Source organism: Diplotaxodon limnothrissa, linkage group LG2, assembly GCF_057381915.1.
Source record: "Diplotaxodon limnothrissa isolate DT_005_m linkage group LG2, D_limnothrissa_male_GT1.1, whole genome shotgun sequence".
NCBI lineage: Eukaryota > Metazoa > Chordata > Actinopteri > Cichliformes > Cichlidae > Diplotaxodon > Diplotaxodon limnothrissa.
In genome coordinates this window covers 36,140,189-36,164,845 of record NC_140597.1, presented here as the reverse complement: position 1 = coordinate 36,164,845, position 24,657 = coordinate 36,140,189, and the positions used below count along the sequence as shown (strand labels likewise).

At 41.3% G+C, this 24,657-nt stretch overlaps 1 protein-coding gene across 1 annotated transcript in view; it reads left to right on the top strand.

The window, feature by feature from the left end:
* The window catches only part of dlg3 (discs, large homolog 3 (Drosophila)), an 80,303-nt gene that overhangs the window by 36,123 nt on the left and 19,523 nt on the right, over positions 1-24,657 (top strand). Inside the window, exons 5-11 of the mRNA XM_085363227.1 lie at positions 13,876-13,929; positions 14,433-14,483; positions 15,613-15,737; positions 16,123-16,292; positions 16,450-16,586; positions 19,663-19,807; positions 21,495-21,639. Of these exons, the coding sequence (XP_085219353.1) occupies positions 13,876-13,929; positions 14,433-14,483; positions 15,613-15,737; positions 16,123-16,292; positions 16,450-16,586; positions 19,663-19,807; positions 21,495-21,639 (827 nt within the window). The remainder of the gene's footprint in view (positions 1-13,875; positions 13,930-14,432; positions 14,484-15,612; positions 15,738-16,122; positions 16,293-16,449; positions 16,587-19,662; positions 19,808-21,494; positions 21,640-24,657) is intronic.

The window sequence follows — 24,657 nt, the reverse complement described above, 5'->3', positions numbered from 1 at the left end:
GAGGCGTTCGATAAAACTTCCCACTACTACTCTCCCAGCTCCCAGCTTTTTCTGAATTCCCCAAATGCTCTTAAAAAAACGAAAACCTTGAAACAGATGCTTCACTCTACCAAAACTCTGTAAACATTATATAGAAATGATCATAAGCAGCCGCTTAAAAGATCTGCCTCCGACATTTTTGTTGACTTTAAGCTGAAGCAACACGAGCTGAGGCATGCAAGGAGAGAACAAAGGAAACATTTATGTTTAATGTTTAAGCATAGCAGCTAGAAATCATTCAGATCTCTTTATTACCAGTGTGGAAGGTGTCTTATCAACACTTTCAAAGGTGCAAACTGCCTTTTTTCACAAAACTGTGCTTTTCCAGGTGTAACAGGGTCAGATGGGCAAAACTTGACTGGATGACTTTTCTTTGTAGTCTTTAACTGCAGGGTTGTGTGCACAGAGCATAACACTTTGACACTTTATAAATCTTGATTTGCCTTTGTATGCAGGATGCTAATCATAGATGCTACAGCCACAGCCTCGGTGGCTACTGCTCAGTGACTGAAAAGTCTTCCTATCCTAGATAGACCAAGAAACATTTCAGTGTTGAATAAATCATGCTTATAAAATAGTTCCAAAATGAAAGTCGAACCATGTTTGAGGCACATCTTAAACATCACCTGGGCGACGTTTGATTTTCTAGTAAGATAAGTCTGTGTCTCTATGTTTGCTTTACTGATTAGAATAAAGGTAGATGAACAATTTTCTTTTTCTGGAAAGTTTCTGGATTAAAAATGATGAGGAGAACGACCACATCTGAGCAGTGACACAAATTTGCAACCACACACGTTTAAAATTCATTCTGGTGAACTAATTGGCAATAACCAGATCTATATTATTTATCTGATCAGTTTTTAAGAGACGGTTCTCTACAGTTCAGCCTTTCTCATTGTACGGTGATCAGTTTTGACTGGGGAGATGACGTCAGGGTTTCAACCATGTTCAGACTCTTAAAATGATCATAACATTAAAAATGGACTTGCATCTGTTTTACTTAGTAAAACATGAAAGTAAGAACTGAGCCCAGAAACTCATCAGGAAAGTGTTTAGTCCCGCTGTAACAGTCTCTGTGGTGTGAACGCTAAGTTTAGGGCTTCGGTCAGCACTGGCAAAAGTAACAAACTTTCACTGCATGTACTGCCTATTTAAACCAATGAAGTTTGTATACTTGCTATCTGATTTGATAACATTTATGACAAAGCCACCAAACAAGAGAAACTATAAGTCAAAGCCTACTGTACGCCATTTCAGTGTGAAACTGTAACCAGAAGCTGAAGTCTATCCCACCCTTGGTTTATTTTAGCATAAAAATAGACACAGGAAGGAACAGCTGGTATAGAGGTTACAGCTGTGCCTATAGGTACTGTTAATTACCACATATACACATTTTAAATCTAGCATTTAGCCTAAATCTACTCAATTGTATATTAACAACAATTCTTATTTTTTTCAGCAGTTTGTTCAGCATGAACATTTTGCATTCGATCAGCTGACAGAAATGTTGTTGTTAAATATGTTTAAAATGCACACTGTGTGTAATCCAGCATAGATGAACATGGAATTTAGCAGGAAGACATGATACTGATTGCCATATGTCAGAAAAATTCACCACCCCGCATTCAGAATGTCGAGGAAAGCAGCAGCGCCGAGCCCTCCCTGTATGTGAACCACCGAGTGTCTTTTATGTTGTGTGATGATGCAACAGGGGACGGTAGGCAGGGGGAGGGTGATTAGGAATAGAGATGGGCAGAGAGGAAAGGATGGGAAGCAGGAAGAAAGAGATGAAGAAATGAGAGTTTTTGGCGTAAAAGAAAGGGATGAGCTAGTAAAATATAAATAAATAAACAAGAAGAGGAAAGAAGGGGGAGGAGAGGAAAGCAGAGAGGAGCCTGTGCTCAGACACAGCCCTGTGTGTTGCCATGGTGCAGGCTCAGTCAGAGCTGCACAGCAGCTTTGCTGCTCAGCTAGCTAATTACCACAGGCTGCAATGTTGATACGCAGGCGACCAAAGCCTGCTTGTTTTCCAAGACAATTTTTCCCTCAACCACACGGCTGTAGCAGTCAGGATGCAAATCGTTTCTTTATATGCAGAAAAATATGTCTCTGATGCTGATGATGCTGTGACTAAAATGCAGTATAAAAATGTGCAGTTGCTATGTGGTGAATAGCATTATGGAACACAGTAGTGGTCCTCAGCTCTACTGTAAAGCGCTCTTCCAGCCCAGAGCTTCATTGTCCGACTGCCCCTGCTTTCTGAGAGCCAGCGGGTCCCAATCTGCCTGCTTATAAAACCCAATATGGGCCACTGTGGATTAATACTCACCATTAAAATGTGCAATTATGTAATCAGCCAAATCCAAGCCCTGCATATGTTCTCTAGAATATCTCAGCAGGTGGGAATGTGGGAGGGGAGGGGAGGGACAGTGTGATTGACAGGAATGACGCAACATCAGTACATTCTGCCAGAATTTGGGATTTTCAAGAAATTCAGCCCGTCATTCACACCGCATTAACATTTAGTGTCAAACTAGTCGTTCTTTTAGCCTTTCAAAATGAGAAATGAGCTGTGCCTTTCTATGATGATGCAAATGATTTGACCAGCAGTCCAAAGCTCACAGATTTACTGTGCTTACATTTAAGAAGCTGGAGCCAAGAGTTTTTGGGTTAGGTGGACTCATACAAAGTCATCTTGAAAACACCTCCAGGTATTAAGTTTAGGCTAGCAAGAGAAATCTATCTAAATGGATGGTCAGTGTAGAGTGTAGAGTTACCAGTCAAATGTGATTACAAACAATTTGCCCAAAAATAAGGGTTTTTTTTTTTTCCACCTGAGCCAACACAGTCAGCTTCTTTACCTAAACCCACCAGAAGCCCTAAGCAACTGTTATGCTAATTCATATTACACATATACCTAGATTTACAAAACAACTTTAAGTTTTCATTCAGTATAACCCAAAATGAATGAATGAGTGAGTCATCAGGAAAGTGGTTACAGAGGTCAAGTTAGAAAGACTTCTATAGAACCCGAAACCTTTTTGCAGCCACAGCTATCGCCATCTGGTGGCCTTCGAATAGAATGCTGGTTTAAAGCTGGCTTCATCTTACGACCCGAAAGCTACAGCTCCTGTTTATGCAAAGAAACCGAGCACATGCATCAGTGCTACATGGTGATTGGCTTTTTGAGGGGAAGGGAGGGACCATCAACATCTCTGGCATTCCCAAAAGTCTTGTGTGCATTTCTACTCGGAATTCTTTGACCTCATAATATCTCTGATGCATCTGCACTGGCTTGTCCTAGAGGTAAAAATAAAATTAATATATTAAATCTTGCTTGCGTCGTCTGCATTAAAACTGAAGTCGCAAATCAGTGAGTTGTGGTTTCACAGGGGGATTTTCTCAGCAGGGTGTGGTGACATCTTGGGAGGTAGTTTACTCTCATACCTTTATTTGTAAAGAGTCCAACGGGCTTATTCTCTCTATTTATAGTCTTGAAGCTAAGCATGCATCTTCACGTTTGACAGAAAACATGATAAAGATATTTTAATCAATTCCTTTTATTTATTTAATGTCTGCAGCCCATATATTTTGCTATCATATTCCATCTATTAAATCAGTTGTTGTGTTTCAGCAGCCAGCTGGTATACAGTGGGGGTTTTTGTGTCAGAGAAATAAAAGGTTTGCATGTTTTCAGATCAGTGTGTCATCTCTCCAGTCCAGTAATATGGCTGCTCTGCTCTTGGCTGAAACCCATTCTTTAGGGGACAGTGTGTATTGCCTGAACGCAGCCCAAGGTGGGCAGTGAAAAATAGGCAATCTGGACCCTCGACAGGAGGCAGATTGATTTGGCAATCACCAAAGTGCTACAAACGTTTAAAACAATGCCCTGCTTTTATTCCCCTCTGCTGTTTGGCGCTAAATACATCAGCATATGGATAAATGTGCTCATGTATTCATAACTATCAGAGGGAAACTAGAGGCGCAGCTCTTGTATTTGTTGCCTCGCTTGTGTCCTACTTACTGTAATTCTTCATCACTTTCAACACCTACACTTATTGTGAGCCAAAACTCAGGCACGGGTAGTGAATGGAGATTTGTGTGCATGTGGGCGTTCCCAAGTGGAGCTTATAGAAAATCATGAAACCTCAACCATGACAGGAGGATCTCTGCCGCTGTGTTGAGACAGGCCTCGGCTCCTGAGAGATGGGGACGAATGGTTTTTATTGGCCTTTAGGCCAAAGTTAGGCTTGTTATTTTCACTATATTATTTTACAGTAGATCGCTAAGGACTCTGTATTTGCTCTCTATAGTTTTATCACTGTATCATGATTTTGATTTGTGAACGAGCGCTGCCTGAACAGCTGCAGCGGCCATTTGGTCCAAAATATTCTAGCAGATTTGATGAAAGGTAGGACTGCGTGAGCAAAATCGTGTGTAGTCAAAAGCAGGTAAAGGAAATTAAAGAAAGCTAATCTCTTTTCTTGCAATAACATGCACTTAAGGGGTTTAAGGATCGTGTTTGCAATACTGTTAGGACCATGAAGCAGAATCACAGTTGCAATGTTCCCATTTAAAGGAAAAAAAGTCTAAAATTGGATTGGTTTAAATGCAGCTCAGAAGATTGTGGTCTGGGGTTCACTGGAAAGAAGTAAGGAAAGGTGACAAAAGTGAAAACAGAGCATTAAAAAACAGTGTTGTTTGCTACTCGTAGTGTTTATTTATTTTGATGAGGATCGCTTTGATTTTCAGTATGATACTTCTGTGAGATTTCATGTCTTTAGTACATTTGAGATGTCAGGATAGACTTAAGACTGATGAAAATCTTAGTTTCTTAGTATATAAACAGCTGTGTTTTTGGTAAATTTGAAGGTACAACTAGAAACAGCTAATGCAGCTCTATCCATGACTAAAAATCCATCTGCTAACACACTTGAAACTCACAGTTAAAATCATTTTATTGCCACATTAGTTCATACAAAAACCTTCATGTAAAACTATTGCATGTTCACCTGCTGGAGGCTGGTAACTGCTCATCCACCTTCTCTGCCCATCGTCCCATCTCTCTGTTACTGTTACATTTGCTGCCTGATAAAGGCATAACAGACTAAAAATAAATCTTTAAGTAAAACAACTGACCTAAATATTCATATGATATTAGACTTATAAGATCTTATTTAGCTAATTTATTTAGAGCTCATTTCTGGATATTTTCTTAAGTGTTTGCACTCGCATTGTGAAATATCTCACCTCATCCTGCCTGGGTGTTTCCTCCATGGAAGCTTGTTTCCTCCACTGAAAAAAAAAAGTCCACATTTTTAGTTATTTGCTGAAGATGTACCTTAGTAACTTGGCACATGCAAAGTAAACCAAAAATGAAAACTAAGAATATTTCACATCAGAGCAGCTGAGTAGTAAACCCATAAAAGCTTGAAAATGGCAGCACTCAGTTGGTTGTAGCTGTGCGCTGTAGCTAGTCCTGAGCTACAAATCCAAACCATCGGAGGGAAATAAATTCAGAGGCTTTTTCAGGATAACCAGTCAAAAGCAGAGCGCTAACATGCTACAGTGACCTGCGCAGGCAGGATTATGCTGATGACTATTAGACTCCTGTCACTGTGAAGCCTCACCACAGCACATGTGGTAGTTTCCATTGGAGCTGTTTTTCTGTGACATTGACTCGGTGGTGCTGGTTGTGAGACCAGTGACTAATTTGAATTAGCAGTTTAGTAATTTTCCCAGTACATGTATCTGCTAAAAAATCTGTGATGATTATTGTTTCTAAGTTTTTCATTACCCATCTTTAGCACAGCGGTTGGCTGTTTCCAAGAGCACCTGTAATGCTGTTACCACTTATTAGCAGCAACATCTGAAAAGCAGGGATGACTCAGTCACAGGGCTGACACCGATGCATCATTTGTCGTGCAGCTTTATATGTTGCAGGAATGTATGTATTGTATGGTCTTTAAAAGCAAAGAATAACGACATGGTTAGGATACTGAGTCAGTCAGTTGAATCCGTTTATTGATTGTTTCTAAACTGGACAATCAGGCCCATTTTTTGCAATGTATAAATGAAAAACGAATATTTAATGTATTTAAAAATAATCGTTCTCAACATTTCTGCTGTTAAATGTTCTTGGTTTTTTCTGTTGGTTTATTCTGTACCTTATTATCTGTAGATTGCAAAAAATGTTTCAAGTTTTCTTTATTTATAACGCCCTGAGGGTTTAGATCCTTGATTTAGATAATCACCTGCAGCAACTGCTTTGTTGCTTTGTCATTTTTCCAAAAACACACAGACCACAGCAGTACTGATATTAGAATATAAAGAACGGCTAAAGTCATGATATTATTAAGGCCATTTGTTTGTCTCTGTGCATCTGTGATGGAAAAATAGAGAAATCTACTGTGGTTTTGAGTTTTTTGACTGGGTTTTTTTTATTATGAAAGCATTACAAGCATTCAAGATGCAGTCACAAAACTTCATAGGAGAATGTTTGACATCATAATTAAGGTGGAGTCTTAAAATTAGTGTGGTCTATGGATTTGCTGGTGTCTCGGCTGTGTGGCAGATTGATGAAAAAATTCTCCATAACTCAGTTGCATTAGTTTCCACTACAATCAAAGTCAAAGGTTTGAATCAAAGACATTAGTGGAAACATGTTGCTTTTGAAAAAAGATAATACTGAAATATCACCCACCCCACTTGGAAAAGCACAGGTCTGTCTAACTACACTGTAATAACATTAATAGAAGTTCAGCTGTATTCAAGTGTGCCAGTAAGCCATGACATTGTCACCGTGAGCCAGCGTGAGCAATGTCAGCCACTATTAATGTTATTATTTACAACCTGCTCTTTTCCCACTTTGTCGTGTCAGAATCCACGCTTGCTACATGCCAGATGTACTGTCACAAGCACACAGAGCGAGGTGCAGTCAAGTTCAAACCCGATCAGTTGTAGAAAGCCTTCTTGAGCAACATTGTTATGAATATTCGTTACACTCAGTACTTCTACCTAGTGGCTGCTACTTGTGAAGGTCAAACTAGCCAGCTCTCATTTGAAGCTGCTCAGCATGGCAGAGAGGTAAGCCAGAGCATGCTTTTGTAATATTACATAAAGATGAGGAGGGAGTGCTGCTGACAGCTGTGACGGGCTATTAATTATAGTTTCATAGATGTGTGTCCATCCTTCATAGGTGTGTGTTGGGAGGGTTTGGAAGCAGGGGGGGGGGGCAACATAGTCAAAATGCTCAATCATAGCCATCAAATCAGAAAACTTTGAGCTTTAATTGGTCTGTTTTATGTGCGAACTAATTAATTTCCCTATTGAAATGAATGGCTGGATTCAGCTACCGTTGTAAAGGGATAGCTGGAACAGTTGACCTTTACCGCTGTGGGATTTTCTTTATTACATCTCGTTATTCCGCCTTTGTCCCTGACATTGAGTTTTGACAGCATCTGCAAGTAAAACATCTCTCGCTGTCATCTGTTCAGCCTTCTCAGATGCTTCTTCTCTCACCTGGCTTCTCGCCCTCCCTCTTCCCGCTTGCACAGGGGATACAGCGTGAATGAGATGTTGGGCGCATGGTAATTGAGCAGGTATTGATTAGACTGCAGCGTGGCCTACGAGAAGCCAATAAGAGCCGAAGGATCAGAGCAGCAGCACCAACTGCATCTCTCATTCTGCTAGAAAACAAACGCAGCACAGCTAGAGGCATCTACTTTTTTAGATAACGTAAGCACGTCACAGCATACCTTGTTCTCCTATCTGCTATTAGCGCTGACTTCAGGCCTGGGAAGAGCTTCCTTCAGCATCGGCTGAAGCATTTAAATGACTGGGCGCATCGTCTGAGCAGGGCTGACTGTCATATTTCACCACTGGAGACTGAGCTCTCATGTCAGCGTGCCTTGGTGAGAGCAGAACTGATATGGAAATGTTTGCTAAGGAGGAAAGGGTTATTGCCCTGTCAGCATGCTGTCACCGTGCACATGCTGAAGCCTCTCCGTCTTTTTCCCCCCTCTACCTATGACGAAGATGAGGGTTTAAAAGCACAGAATGTAATGCTGACAGTCAAACCTTCCTAAGGTTTTGGATTATTTTGAACAGAGGCAGCTGCCTGCGTATATGTTATGCAAGCTTCACCAACACATTTAAAATTAGATTTGTTGATATTTGTTATGTTTTTTTGCCATTTGTTTACCACAGTAGTAATTATATGTTAAAGAGAGGCTATGTGCAAACCTGTTTAGACTCATTTTGCTGCTCGTATTGGAGTGGCTTATTTGTACTATTCAGGCTTGTACAGTAGATATGACTATCCCTCAGTAGCCTTTTAACTTATCTTAGGAAGTAATAAAAAGTAAAAAGCTGTAAAAACTGTAAAGAAAATCACCTATAAAACAGTAAATTGTTAATTTTAGACAAGTTTGTGCTAGTCAAGCAGTTAATGCTGTACTGATAAACATATTTGTTGCAATATTATTGTGTTTTCAATTATCTCATCTAACCCTGTACAAGGAACCTTTCCCTTTCAGTACTCGCCTGCCTGCGTGCTATTAAACGTATGCATAGTCAGAATAAAAAGAATATTCCTTCTAATGGATTTGTGCCTTAAATGGTGAGGGTTCACATCTTTATAGACATGTAAATTATAAGCTGTGGTATTCACTTAAATCGGTGTGTGGGCTCTGCGGTGTGTATGTGCTTGTGTGTGTGTAGAAAAGGCAGTCAGGCACATCCAGCCTATGGCCGGGCATGTGTGAGCACAGAGCCACATAAACTGCAGTGAGGTAACAGCGAGAGCCCTGAGAGGTGGAGCAAGGGGAGGTGGCTAAGCCGGTTTGCCGGCCAATGCTGTGCGAGCGCTGGTTACCATGGGAACACATTGATTATTTAACAATTTGGATGAAGCCTGTGCCCTGCACTTGCCAAGGTTCACTGGGAGTCTGTGTAGCTTTGCTGTCCTGAGGGTCTGCAGCCAAGTTGAGTGCTGTGTGGTGCAGTGCCACCAGAACATGATACACAAGCTCTGTGATGCTGAGAGACAAGAGACAGATGCCACAGTCGCAACTGACAGAAGAGTAAGATGATAGATCGGTGAATAGGAAACCATCATGAACAGATGAACCTCGGGAGCGAGAGAAAGAAAGCACTGTGGCGATCATCGCTCCCGGTGGTCAGTGTGGACTTGTTGGAAGGAGCTCATGCTGGGGAGGCAGTCTGGACTTATTGTCCTCGTGTGCGCATTAGGTCTTTGTGTCCATATCGCAGCTTGTTTGTATGGGTGTCCCTGCAGGATTGTGCTAAAGCTTCAGCCTGAACTTACCACTGTAAATGGACACATGTAAAGAACAGCAACTGTTTGTATAAATGATTAAAGTCTGGAGTTAAAAGTCCTTTGCAGTCGTACTCATACACCTTAATGAGCTTTTGTTGAAACCCGACTCTAATGTGACCACCGTCAAAGTGTCTTTTCTAGATGAGAAAAAGCACTTTTAAATGAAAGGTACAAATGCTCACTGAAAGCTCTGTGATCAGATCAACTGGCTTGCAATGTGATTGGACCCCAGCCAGCTGTGAATGCCATCTGCTGTGGGCACATTATTAAAAAACAATCTGCCCGGGAAGTTAAAAGGTCACCTCACATGACCTCTTACGACTAGCAAGTTCCGCTTTTCGACAAAAATTATTAAAATAAACCAGTCATGCCGTTGTTTCCTTTTTACCTGGAGAATGATGTTTATTAACAAAAAAACACAAAATACACTGCCCATGTGGGAAGAATTGTGATAATTAGAGTGCTTATTGTACCAGGTGTACACGCAGATGCCCGTGGATTGGATGTAATTATCCAAATAATAGATCGAGACAAAACTCCAATGTGGCTGCCATGTAAATTTCTTCTGCAAAATTCAGACATTGAGTGGATTTTACAGTGTCAAGGAGACTCACTGAGTGTTTGGAGAGGCATAGACATAGAAAGTCAGAATTTTCGCTTCACTTGTGTGATTTTCAACTTACATCTCACAGTAGGAAAATCCAGATACTGTAAGACGTCGTTCTTCTAAAGGGGCTATTACAGCACAGGTAGTGCTATATGCTACCTCTGCTATGTATTTTAATCCTCTTTTATGGTCGGATTTCTTTAACCAGCTGTTTTGTTTCCTGTGCGTGAGGTTAGCATAGAGGTGAGAGCAGGTTGTCCACAGGGGGAGGCGGGGCAGTAATCCAGTCCAATCCAAGTTACCTGGGTAAATTGCTAAATGTTAAACAAACTCGGGGTGAGATTATCTTCCATTATTCCTTTTTGTTTGCTTGTTATGCGAGATTCAGATAGAGGGATTACGCAGCTATCCCAGGCCAGGATAATGCTGCTGTATTTTTTACCACTGATAGGTTTATTGTCTTTCAGCCGGAGTTGTAGGTTTGGTGATCCCCTCGGGAAGCATTAGTTTTCTGTGTTACTTACGATAAGCACTGGAGGCATTATACTGTAACAGGTGTGTTCACATGTGGTCTCAGTAGTGGATTCAGTAGCTTAGTCTGTCAGTCACCAAGGGACAACAGTAGCCAGTGTATTCCCCCGAGGTGCCCCCAGGCTGTGTTTCGTCAACTGCGGTTTCATGGTTTTCATTCACAGTAGACTGCCACTGACATAAAACATGCTTTCACCACCAAAATCTTCTGTTGAGTTGGGGTCTAAGATGAAGGGAAGGGAAAGTTCAAGCCGTTCATGAGAAATGTGCAAACACAAGCACAGACGTGAGCATCTGTTAGTCCATATGCAGATAACAGCGACGGCCCAATTGTGCTGACTGGGAGGGAGGACGAGGAGGAGGAGGGCCACAGCTGTCCAGAGTCATAGCACATCATTACTGAGTGGAGCAGGTTAAAACTACAGCTCCTCTTTGTCTGGAGACCTACCTTCATTACCAGGGAACTTGACACTGAGAAGTGTGAATGAAATTATGCATATCTTGCAAGGCGCTTTTGATCAAAGGATGAACTCTTTTGTCAAGAGTGTGTGTCAAGCCACTGTTTTGTAGACACAGATGTGTTGCAGCCACAAGCAGCTTGATTGAAAACCCTGAATCAGAGGCTTGTTTAATGCTGTTCAAGTAGATTAACATCTTACAGTAAATGTCTTTATTAGCATGATGTACACTCACCTGCCACTTCACTTGGTACACCTGTTCAACTGCTCATCACCACAAATATCTACACCGCAACTATCAACCCATAAACCCAGTGCATTTAGGCATGTAGGTATGGTTAGGACGACCTTTTAAAGTTTAAAGTGATCATCAGAATGAGGGAGAAAGGTGATTTACGTTACTTGAACATGGCATGCTTTTTGGAGCCAGAGCATTTCAGAAACCGCTGATCTACTGGTATTTTTCTCCACAACCATCTCTAAGATTTGCAGAAAACAGTCTGTAAAAAGAGAAAATATCCAGTGAGTAGCAGTTCTCGGGCAATCAACAATACCTTGTTGATCCCAGAGGTCAGAGGAGACTGCTTCGAGGTGTTAGGAAGGCAACAGCAACTAAAATAACCAGTTTTTACAACCAAGAAATGCAGAAGAGCATATCTGAATACACGTCTCATCTTGTAGCAGAAGAAGGCCACAGTCTTAAAGTACTAAGGCAACAAGTCACCAAAAGTGGACTATTTCTGCTGCACTTAATGTGGCAGTTTCAGAATTAGGTTCAGTCAATATAAAAGCGTGGATCCATCGTCCCTTGTATCAACAGTTTAGGTTGTTGGTGGTGGGTATTCTTTGGGCCCCTCAATAACAACTGAGTTATCTAAACACCACAGCCTACCTACGTATTGTTGTGGCCATATCCACCACTTTACAACCACAATTATGCACCAATCTACTGATAACCGCTTTTAGCCATCAGATCTCAGTCCAGTAGATCATCTTTGGGATGTGCTAGAACGGGATATTTATACAATGGCTGTGCAGATAACAAACATGCTGCAAATATGTGATGATATCATGTCTGCAGCACCCTGTTGAATCTATGCCATGATCAGTTAAGGCAGTTTCTGAAGGGAAAAGGGGGTCCAACCCAGTACTAGCAATATGTACCTAATAAAGTGTGAGTGAGTGTATATTCAAGGACTTGACAATAAAATGCGCATCACCCCAGACAGCTGAGGACCTGCTAAGAAATATAGTAGATATATAAACAGTAAGACAAAATAAAAATGTTCATCTTGTTCTACCATTCATCCCGCGTGTGTCCCTTTAATATCCATGCCTTTGTAAATAATTGATGGTAACTGTTCAATAGAGCAAGTAAAAGTGGATTTTTATATCATGAATGTGACAAACTGAAGTTAACTGAAAAAATAATTTATATAGTTTCATTTTATCAAACCAAATCCCAGATTCCTGAATTTCCTTTCCTTATATCTAATTATATATCATGTACATCTGTGTATATGTGCTCATATTGTAGAGCAGTAGAGCAGCATCACTCCAGGTAGTTATAAATTATAAAGTGGAAATGGCACAGTAACACAGTTCAGATTGAAAAGATGTATGATAGGCGATGTGTAATATGTAAGTCTTCAGAATCAGTCAAACTCAGCTGCTTAAACACTGTACACTGTAAGGTGATAGGGTGAGATTGGGAGAGGTTGGCGAGGTTAGTGTTAGGACAGACAGCTAAGGATTTTCTCCTCAGTGCTGGACCTGGAAGTATAAGGCCCTGCATGCACCGCTGTCTGCATCCCCCTCACGCACACAAGTCAATCAAATCAGTAGAAGTAAAGGATGGCCATCGGCTGCTCCAACACAAACCCCCTCCATCAAACTTCACTCTGCATGCCTGAAGTGGGCAAAGAAACACCAGGTGGCACAATAGAGCTGAGCTGGGAGGTTAATTGGACTGTGAAACTTAATCTTGTTTGAGTTTTGCTTTTTAAATGCTGCTTTTGATATTTCCGCTGGGAAGACGTGCTCCCTATTGTACATTTGAGCTTTTTTTAAAAGCCTTAACGGAAACAAAAACAAGAGAATAAACAATTTCCCTAAAAATTATTACCAAGAAATCTAAATTAGCTTTTAGAGTCTGTATTCATTATATTTTGAGCTAATTCAACCCATCATAGTACTCAAGAATTGTTTGACCCTTAACTTTTGACAGTAACCCTGCAACAAGCAGTTACTGACCTCTCTGTCTGTTTTGCTGTTAAACTGTTGCGTCCGGACAACTGAAAAAGGTGAAAAAGTTTATTAAAAAATTGGCATCATGATGCGTTTAAATGAGCTGTTTATTTCAGACCAAGCACCAGTTATTTTCTGTTCACTAAACAAGTGCGACAGACAGATATTTTGCATAAAGAGAGATTAAAAAACTACCTGTTTGCATGTAGAATAACAGACGTGAGAGGAGATTACTGTGTAGAGTTTGTGTAATTCCGTAAACCTTGTAGCGCACCAAGCCAAAATTCATGCATTTTTCTAGACGATGCTCCGTGCTTTCATTATGTGGAAGTAGATGTGGGATAAACGTATTGTGCCAACAGCTGGAACACAAGCTGGTTTGTTTTATGAGGTGACCGCAGGATGTCTGGCTGTGACGGTTAATAAGCAGCAGTCTCACTGCCCCAGTCCTCATTCTCAGTCCTCACACCCCCCTTTCAACCCCTCCCACCCCACCCTCATCTCTCTCCCCAGTCGCACTCCCAAGGAGACTCACTGCCTGTTCCTGTGGCATCCGTTCATTTTGCTCCCAAGCGATAGTGTGTGTACCGCATTACGTCTGCGTGCTGCCAGCCTCACACACTGAGATAATGTGTATCTCTTCATATTCACAGGCCAACCCTCCCCCCATCATTGTCAACGCAGACTCACTAGATGCAGGCCCTTATGTAAGTATCTGTTCTCGTTGTCTGTTACAGTATATATCCCTCTCATTCACACTTCCTGTGTCAGTGCATGAACATGTTTGTATGTTTGCGAGTGTGTGTGGATGAAAAGGCCTCCTCCTGGCAGCAACATGCTGTTTGCCATGTGGACCGACATCCATTTTCCTATTGACTCTGCCCGTTTGTTGGGATTGTGCATTCTGCAGTTGCGCATGTATTCTTACAGCGTTTGCATTTTAAGAAAGAAATGCACCTCTCATTTACAGCATTAAGGAATGTGTGGCGGTTTTCATATATATAGTAAAGCCATATTTTGACACTAATCCCGATTTACTGGGTTTCTCGTATTCAGTCTGATCTTTTTCTCATTTTTGGACATACAATGAAGGATTTTGCCGAAGCATTTGTACACGTCCCATTTTTCTTACGTGTTGGCAAACTACATACTTTGTCTTCAGAGGTGTCACTAACCATGCTGTTCATTTTTTGTGTTTTGTTTTTGGCAGGTTAATGGAAGTGATGGGATGTATAAATATGAAGAGATCATTTTGGAGAGGGTAAGTTTTACACATCGTGGATGCATTTTTTCCCACAGTATCCTCATTCTGATGATTGATGGATTTCTCCCCACTAGGTGGTGGTAAGCAGCTCAGTCTAAATGAATACCAAAGACAAATCTTAATGATTGTTAATTTATATAAAATTTTATGCAAGTGAAGACAGGCGTTTTCTCACTGCATTAGCAACGTCGTAAGTGTGATGTCCTATGTGACCCACATTAACGCCAGCTAGGCATGGCTTTTTACATAATCCTGATACACATGTCATCAGCAGACGCCAGAAATGTAAAGCACCTTCCTGTGCAATTGTTTAGCAGCCACCACTGAACTTGTCAGCGGTGGCTCAGGTTTACTGGCAGAGCTATACTGTACATTTCTGCTCTCATTATTCCACCCACGGTAGATGCAGCATATTTCTTTGCCCCTTCCGCTCTAAGTGGCATTTCTCCATGTAGAAAGCTTAAATAAACTATGCACAGACACACTTTAAAAGGTCTGTGGGTGTGTAACTTTTGGTGGTAAGGCCCAGTGTACTCCTCTTGGCTCCAGAGCAGCACACTGGGAGGCCTCAGCCTCCCTCTGTCCTAATTTGTTGCGACTGTTGCTCATTAATTATAGAAAATAATAAAGCGAAGTCTTTTCTCAGCTGTCTTGTTTGCTGCCTGTCTCTGTGGCCATGGCTGTCAGATGCAGCAGTGTGCCTGGTCCCGCTGGATCAAAATGGGTCCTCTGTCGTTTCAGGGACAGGGACGGCAGGAGGTGGCAGTATCCATCTCCTGCAGAGAGTGAGAAGCATTGTATCAGGCAACCGAAATGATGACTCTGAGCTCATCTTTACCCCAGATTTTTAATGTACTTCATACACAGATATCTCTCTGTGGGTTCATAGAGTACATGCTCCCTCTTCTAATGGCATTTCAATTTGTCACACGTGGGGACGTGCGGTCACACACACGAGCCTCCACAGAAACGGGCATGAGGAAGTGCCTGGAGAAATCTCTGGATCATTTTGCATCTATCACATGATTTAAATACACTAAAAGAGATATATTGCACTAACCTTGAGCTTACTTTGTTTGCTGTTTATCGTATTATGTTGAAAATGTTAATCATAACCTATTTTCAGGGGAACTCTGGTCTGGGCTTCAGCATTGCTGGAGGAATAGACAATCCCCACATTCCTGATGATCCAGGGATCTTCATCACCAAGATCATCCCCGGAGGAGCAGCTGCTATGGATGGGCGGCTGGGGTAAGTTACCGTCTTCCTCCTGCTGCCTCCTATTTCTTCAACTCTTACTAAGCTCCACTACTTCCTCTATACTCTCTCTATTCTAACCTCTCTACTCTCATCTTTAACGCTCACCAACATTGCGTCCCGCCAGGCAGCGCTGAGTGGGAGGCAGAGTTTCTACAGCCCTCTGCCCCCAGGCTCTGTGTGCTTCCTCAGACTTATGATTCACTGGAAGACCAAAGCCTGAAACATGCAGAAATTATGATATGGAAGTTCTTTTTCATGTTCTTTTGAGGTTTCTGATTATACTGGCTTTGCTTGGGTCTCCCTTTTTTATGCAGTCAGTAAACTCCACAGAACTCCATGCACTTTACATGTGACATTTAAACCTTTTCTTTCACAGGGTTAATGACTGCGTGCTGCGTGTGAATGAGGTCGATGTGTCTGAGGTGGTTCACAGCCGGGCGGTGGAAGCCTTGAAAGAGGCAGGACCAGTGGTGAGGTTATTGGTTCGACGGAGACAGGCCCCACCTGAGACTATTCTGGAGGTCAACCTGCTGAAAGGGCCCAAAGGTTAGAGTCAGTGTTAACATATTCTTTTTGAAAGTGATTGCAGTGCTGCTTAAAAGGTAATAAATAACATAATCTTACAAATAGGACCTGGAATGAAAGCATGCAGTCTGGGGTGATCCTTTTCTTAAAGCACTGGCTGTCTTTGTTATTCACCTAGGACTGGGATTCAGCATTGCTGGAGGGATTGGGAATCAACATATCCCAGGAGACAACAGCATCTATATTACCAAGATTATAGAAGGTGGAGCTGCTCAAAAAGATGGACGACTGCAAACCGGAGACCGGCTGCTCGCTGTAGGAGCCTGCACCTTCCTCTGACTCACTCGCATATCTGACACTCGAATCCAAATGAATTCATTAGCTATTCATGTGGTTCACTTGCAAGTTAAACAGATATTTAGCATTTTCCTTGCAGTCATTCTATAAAGCTATTTCTATAACCAGACAAGTACAGTGCTATGAAAAAAATTGTCCCTTTTATGATTTTATGATTTTTTTTTTACATATTTGTCATAGTTACCTGTTTTACATAATCAAGATAACTCTAATATTAAACAAAGATAACCAGAGTAAATACAAAATGTCGTTTTTAAGTGATGATTTCATTTTTTAAGGGAAAAAGTAATCCAAACCTACCTGGTCCTGTGGGAAATAGGAATTGCCACCCTCTTGTTAAATCACGAATTAACTGAGTAATCGCATTAATCACATTACTATCCACACCCAGCCCTGATTACTGCCAGACCTCTTAAATCAAGAAACCACTTAAACAGAACCCGAAGACAAAGTAAGCTTTGTTTGTTCAAAAAGCAACAAACGTTGACATCTGTCAGTCTGGAAGGGTTAAAAAGCTATTTTAACGCTCTGGGACTCCAGTGACCCACGGGGAGAGTCATTATCCACAAATGGAGAAAACTTGGTGGTGCAAACTTCTCAGGAGTGCCCGGCCAACCAAGAGCATATCAACGACTCATCCAGGAGGTCACAAACGATCCCAGAACAACATCTAAAAAACTTTAGGCCTCACTTGCCTAAATTAAGGTCAGTGATCATGATTTAGAAATAAGAAAGAGAATGGACAGATATGGCCATAAGGCAAAAGCCACTTCTGACCGAAAAGAAGATAAAGGCTCGTCTCAAATTTGTCAGAAGCATCTTCAGGATTCCCAACATATATTCTGTGGGCTGGCGAGAAAAAAACTGATTTTTTTTTAAAAAAAGGTTTAAGTCCCATTGCATCTGGCATTAAATGAACACAGCATTTTACAAAAAGAACATATCAACAGTCAAATATGATGGCAGTACTGTGATGGTTTGGGGCTGCTTTCCTGCTTCAGGACCTGGACAGCTTGCCATAATTGATGGACCCATGAATTCTGCCCTCTACCAGAAAATCCTGAAGGAGAATGTTTGGCAATCAGTTCATACCCTGAAGCTTAAGCACAGTTGGGTTATGCAACAGGACAATGATCAGTAACATACCAGCAAGTTCACCTCTGAGTGGCTCAATCATAACAAAATGAAGGTTTGCGAGTCCTGACTTAAATCCGATGTAGATCTTTTGACATTACCCTAAACAGGTCGTCCATCCTCGAAAACCCTCCATTGTGGCTGAATTAAAATAATTCTGCAAAGAAGAGTGAGTCAAAACTTCTCCGTGATGTGAACAACTCATTGACAGTTATCACAAACACTCGAATGCAGTTAGGTTTTTTATACTTAACAGATGAAATCAACATTTAAAAACTATAAAAAAAATTATCTTTGTCTAATATTAAAACTCGTTTAATTATCAGAAATATGTTTGTGTAACAAATATTTTTTTTAAAAAAATAAAGAAATTAGGAAGGTGGAAAATACTTCTTGCATGGCACTAAAATATACTGGGTTGACTGAGTGCTCAGATGTTAGGTACATCACATTATTTACTTAGGTGTCACATCCTGTGACTTTAAGCTAAATGTGACAACATTATTAGCACTTAGAATAATTTATAAGAAAAATAACACAGTCACGAATTGGGGCAATAAAGCAGCCCCTCAGCTGGGCATGAGAGAGAAATATTTGATAAAGGCAGATATTTTTCAAAAAAAACTATCGTTAATCAGCATTCATGAGTAAAAGTCCAAGTAATTATCGCTGCACTCATCACTGAGCTGTCATTAATCATTATTTAAATACAAACACAATATATTTTACGAAATTCTCTAACACCTTTGTAACATTCATGACCTTTTTTTGTCAGATTGGACAAGTGATTAGGCTTCTGTAGCCTAGCTTCTGTCTTTTTATTTAATACTACTACTACTAACATTAATAATAAGAAGAAGTTTTTCACAAAATAAAAAGGAAAAGAATGGTTTGACAAACACAAGAAGCAGGATACTGAGGTATAAGACGTGGTGTTACTCATAGTAAACAAAGCTGAATGAAATTAAAGCAAGGTTGAGACAACAACAAGAAAATTTAGATCATATTTACAAAGAAAATGAAATTGAAAAACAAGATTTTAAAAAGACATCAGATAAAGTCTATAGACATTCAGAAGTCCCACATTCTACAAACCTCTTCTCCTCAGGAAGGTTGTTCTGAATCAGAGGGGCCCTGATGGGAAACCCAAAGTCACCTTTAGATTTAAACCTCGACTTTGAAACAGCCAGAAGGGCCCCACCTGAGGATCTAAAGCTGCAACATTTCTGCAGCGTAGCTAGGGGTGAGACCTAGATGTGGTTTAAAACTGAAAAGTAAAATCTTAAAATCACTTTTAAAACATAGGATTTGGGGTGACGTCTGCTTAAACAAGCTGTGCTGCTGCATTTTGAAGAAGTTGCAGGCAAGGCAGAAAATTGGCCTTTGAAAGAAATGCACACAAAAGAAAAATGTCAACTCAAAGACATCAGTAGTTAAAATGCAGATCTGGTGGCACTGTGGCATGCTGCTACAGATCATAGACTGATCAAGAAACATGGCATTATTTCCTGTTCTCTAATGCATTATTGCAAGTGAGCACATTGGTTTAATGTTACCAAACTGCTGGAATAACTTTTGACTGGCAGCATATTTCCTGGGACCTGAATCTTAAAAGAGAAACAGTAAAGAGAGATTCAGAGCATCCTTCAAACCTCTACCTACTGCTTTTGACCTCTGTTATCACTGCACGGCACACCAACCTTTCACTTTGCTGTTGAAATGTACTGAAATCTCATAATACCTTCAAGCTATGATTCATTATTGTGTTGGCTGGTGTGATGACTGCTGTGATGCGTGATGTTGTCACAGTGCAGCAGGAGACACAAGGCTTTCAGGTGTTGATACAAAGATTTTTTTTTTCTTCCCCCTCTTCTGATTTCTGGACTATCGTCGCATTCAGGTGAACAACATCGTGCTACAGGATGTGCGTCATGAGGAGGCAGTAGCTGCGCTGAAGAACACCTCCGATATGGTTTACCTCAAGGTGGCCAAGCCGGGACCTGTGCATTTGAACGACATGTATGCCCCACCAGACTACTCCAGCAGTACGTATCTACCTCTTCCTGTTCTTGTAGTCGTACTATAAGTGTAAATTTGCTAATCAATAATCAGCAAGCTCCAAAATTAGAGATGTAAGGTAAAGAGTAATTTTTTTTATATGATTTTTTTTTTAAAGTTTCATCTTTACCAGCGATGTTTTCTGAATTTTTCTGTTGGTTCACTGTTCTCTCCCCAAAACTGCTATGCCCAGACACCCACATAGTGTATGTAGTGAACGCTCGTGCACACAAACACACACGCACACAGACACACAATCCTTCCCACAGCAACAACAAGCACAGTTCTCTGCCTCCCACTGAGTGTGGATGGTTTCTCACATCCCACCTGCTCATGAGAGCCCACGATCTTGAGCTGCAGCATCTCAAATTTCCACACAACAGTGATTTAGTATTAGATGGGGCTATCGAAGGTTTTGTAAGTTCCGAATGTTTGAAGTCGTCTGCGTTTAAGTTCACTAACCCTTGAATCTAGATGTGGTTCCGGATTTGCAAGTGAAGTAGTTCACTTGCTTTATCACGCTCGGCTAACGCTAAAAATGTAAATTCAGAAAAAGAGGCTTGTTCATGTGTGTGATCTGTCTGCTATGTGCATGCACAAGGAAACAGGTTTTTAGAAAAATGCGGCACATGCCTTCACATATTAGTCAGTGGTAGTTCCCCATTTTGCAACAGACATATAGCAGAAACAATAGATTACATTGTTCGCATAAAAAAGCGAGCCAGCTTATAAAAAATGTCCCAGTGGTACTTTAAAGGAAAACCTGGGTCCTATTTTTGTGGTTTTGGCCACTATTTCTACTCCTAATAATATCATCGTTCTCACCAAGTTAATTGCTAAGCTTTGGGAATGCAGGAAAGAAGTTAATAAGAAGTTAGATGTGGTCAGAAATACAAGCAGTCAGATGATCAGACAAGTTATAAAGAAACAGAGAAGTTAGAAAAACTTGTTTGGAGGCGTATATAATTCAAACTGTCTTATATCGATAATCTGTACTCCAGAGAGATGGATATAAAGAGTTATGTAGAGAGGGATTATTCCCTTTTTCATGGGTCCCCTAATCTGTGGTTGTACTGTACATTCCCAGAAGGTAAATCAATTATGATTTTTCCTCATACATATAGAAAGAGGACATCTTAATTATGGTCATTTTAAACACACAACTCTGGCTATGGGTTGAGCAGCATCACTAACCTACCTTTTTGACCTTATGTTTGCAAGGGACAGCCAATCAGAAGAAAGCTGGCTTTATGAGAAGCTCTTTTTAGACCATGGGTGAAGTGATTGGCTCCAGTAAAAGATACTTAACAAAGGGATTATTTTGAGCTGTGAATCATGCAAAGCCAGTCTAATAAGAGTCCAGTAATAAATATATGGAGCTAAAAAAAAACAAGATAACAGTAAGTATTCTAATCTGCTCATGGATTCTTTTTTTCCCAGTTTATTTCATTGTGTTCCCACTTTGGTTCACACAGAGACACAAAAATCATATTTATATTTGGGTGAATATTATCATTATAAAGCAGTGTCTTGGTGTGGTAATGAAGCTGTCGTTTAGGAGCCGGTAATATCTGATTAACCAGCTTTATGCAGTTATGTTTTGTGCAGTTCTCCTGTTGCACAGGTGTTGTAATCATTCTTTCTTTCCCCCTACTGGCCTGGCCCTCCCTCCAGCCTTCCCCACCATGGTGGACAACCACGTCAGCCACAACTACATGGGGGGAATGGAACCCAAGCCAGTGTACCCGCCACCCCAAGTCACCCCGTCCAGGTACTCGCCCGTTCCCCGCCACATGATGGGGGAGGAAGACTTCACGAGGTACGTTAAAGACCGGCTTCTTCCATGAATGATCCTCCTCCATAACCTGACATTCATAAGGCTGTATAAGCGTAGCTTTGGCTAAGTCTTAGCACAGGTTGTTGGTGGAGATCAGCTGTTGGCTTTTTTTGGTATTGGCTGGTGTAGTTGTATTAAAGAAACACGGTTATAAATTAAGTAACTATTTTAATTTAACATGGATCGTATTTTGTTCCCAGTAGCCTCTATTTTGTTGCTTTTGTACAAGCGTTGTTGTGGTGGCTTCAAGGATACACCTGTTTACAGTAGCTTATAGTGTTTGATTAACAAAAGAATCTGCTTAGCTTGCAGTTTTCATCTCATCGAGGCCCCGATGGTGCATACTACTTAATAGCTGGACAGTGTGTGGCAGCTGTGTGCTGAGAGAAGTCTTTTGTCACATCTTATACTTGTTACGAGCGTGTGTTACCCTTTGACCTCCTATCCAAGTACTGGATCAGAAGTAGCATTCATAGAGGGTTGATTGGAGTGTCCCATGAGGCTTTGAGTCAGCTTAACCCACAGCTCTAGGGAAGAGGCTATATTCCCTCTGTGTGTGTGTGTGTGTGTGTGTGTGTGTGTGTGTGTGTGTGTGTGTGTGTGTGTGTGTGTGTGTGTGTCTGTGTGATTGCATGCGGGTGTCTATGTGTGCTGTCTTACTGGCCGAGTGTTACGTCACCTTGTAATGTCCTTGTACAAGCTGTCTACATGACTTGTATGTGCATTTTGTCGCATCTTTGTTGGTATGTGTGCTTTATTTGTGTCCTACACTTGTCCCGTTCACTGTGATTCCTGTACCCCACAGCAGGGCTGAACCTATTTACAGTGTCATCCACAAACCTGGGGACAGCAAGGTGCCCCAGGCCCTCTACAGAGGCTTCTGTCCTTCCCCTGCTCCCTTGTGCCAAGGTCCACTCCCCTTCTCTGGCAGGTACTAACCTAGTCCATCATACCTTGCTTAGCTAACCCTCCTCTCTGTAGCTCGGCACTTAGAAAAATGCCAGGGCATATAACCCATCAGGATTACCAGTAGTGTGTTGGGCCACATCTGTGCACATAAATAGCAGTAGAGAAGATTAAGATGAACCAAGGGAGGAGGGAGGAAAGGAGAGCTGGAGGGCGAGGCAGGCGATATTTATGTTGAGAATTCTTTTCGTTTTCTGTCTGCATGTAAATTTTTGCTGAGGCTTTTTCAGTTTATTTGGAACCACTACTTTATCTTTCACAACTTCACAAGAAACAAGCATCAACAGAACACTGAGTAGAGAACAAGTGAAAAGAAAATCTCAATAGTCATTGCCCTTTGTTTCATTTTTTTTTCTCTTTTTTTTTCGTTGCCGCTTTTTTTGTGCTTTTCATATTTTAAACGGCCTACTCCCATTCGGTCAATATTTGATTTCCTGCTAATTTGCTCATATGTGCGAATCTCAAACAGTAGTGCTTTGTTCACCGCAGTTTAAAATGGAGTCGTACCTGCTCTTCACAAACACATCACCGCAGGAGTGCAGCCGAAAGGGCTTCACGCTCCCACAAGCTGCTCAATTCCATCTGTCAGGAGGCATTGATAAAACTAAGCCTATATCTCCAGCCAAAGCTACTTTGGCTAGTGCTTACTGCTGAAGACATAATATACATATTATTTATGGCTTGCATTTGGGGTTTTTTCTGTTTGGCATTATCAAATTTGCAAAAGGCCTCCTGGTGTTTGATTTAATTGAATGTTTTTCTTTTTATTTGTTTCTACAGCCACAGTTTTGTCCATTTTCCATCACTTCATGGATGACTGCACTGATGTCTGTGTGTAAACCATTGTTTTTATGTAATTTACCTTTATTGTGTAACATATATGCCTTGCAGTGAGTGCAAAGGAGAGTGACTGTAGTCCTACTCTAACTAAATGCTTGTGGTAAATGTGGTGTTTGAAAGGAAGGGTCGAACTGAAGGCTAGTGTGGATGACAGGAGCGGTGAAATATTTTGCCTGCTTCTCTATGTATGTAAATGTAAACAGAGAGCCTGATCCTGTACAGGGCAGCAGACAGTGCTGCAGCTGTCATGATTCATATGCACGCTGGGAAAACCAGGCCATGCACTCAGGTCTTACCCCTCTCATCACCCGTACTGCCAGCACCAATCACACATGCTTACTGTACGCTGACACACACGAACACACGCGTGCCATGCTTAAAGTGCAGCATGCAATTATGACACTGACACATGCCATACCTGTGCATATCGATCAAGAACACCGGACACGTTGTAAGCCAACTGTGCAAGTGAGAGCAGCCAACATATGGTGACCATGCATGCATTTGGGTATCAGAATCAAAAGCCATTTTCTCTGAGGACATCATAAATGACAAACCACTCGATCTCATCATTCTCGTCATTCTACTCCATTGGGCACAGGGCAGACACGTCTTTCCAATCCCCAAAGCTTCCTCATTGGCTCCAAACACGAAGGGTTATTTTAGATGGATGCTATAGTAGGCACAGGCTTCCACAGAAGTAGAGCAGACTTGTTGTGAGGAATGAGTCAGAGCTTATATCGGCCCTCTGCCCATCTGCACATCCCCCTCAGTGGTGTCATCGCAGACACGTCCCCGACACCCCCTTCTCCATCTGATATTACCCCCCTTTCTGGAGATATGTTATATTATATGGTGTAATCAGACAATCCTTTAAATCCTTGTTTCCGTCCACAATGGACTCAAGAAAAGATTAGTATGCATGTTTGGTGTAAACATACATCTGCATGCAGTCGTGACAGGGCGCAAGATGACTAAACAAGCAACAACCCTCTACTAGCCCTGTCAGGCTTTACTGCAGATGCAAATTACTGTGCAAACATTTTAGGCATTTTACATGTTTAGAGGCATTTGATCAACACTAAATTTATCCTGCATCTTGATAAAGACGCCAAACATAAAGTGAGAGTAATATTAACAAGAAAAGGGGAAAAAAGCATCTTTAGCAACAAGAAGAACAAGGAGTCCTGTAAC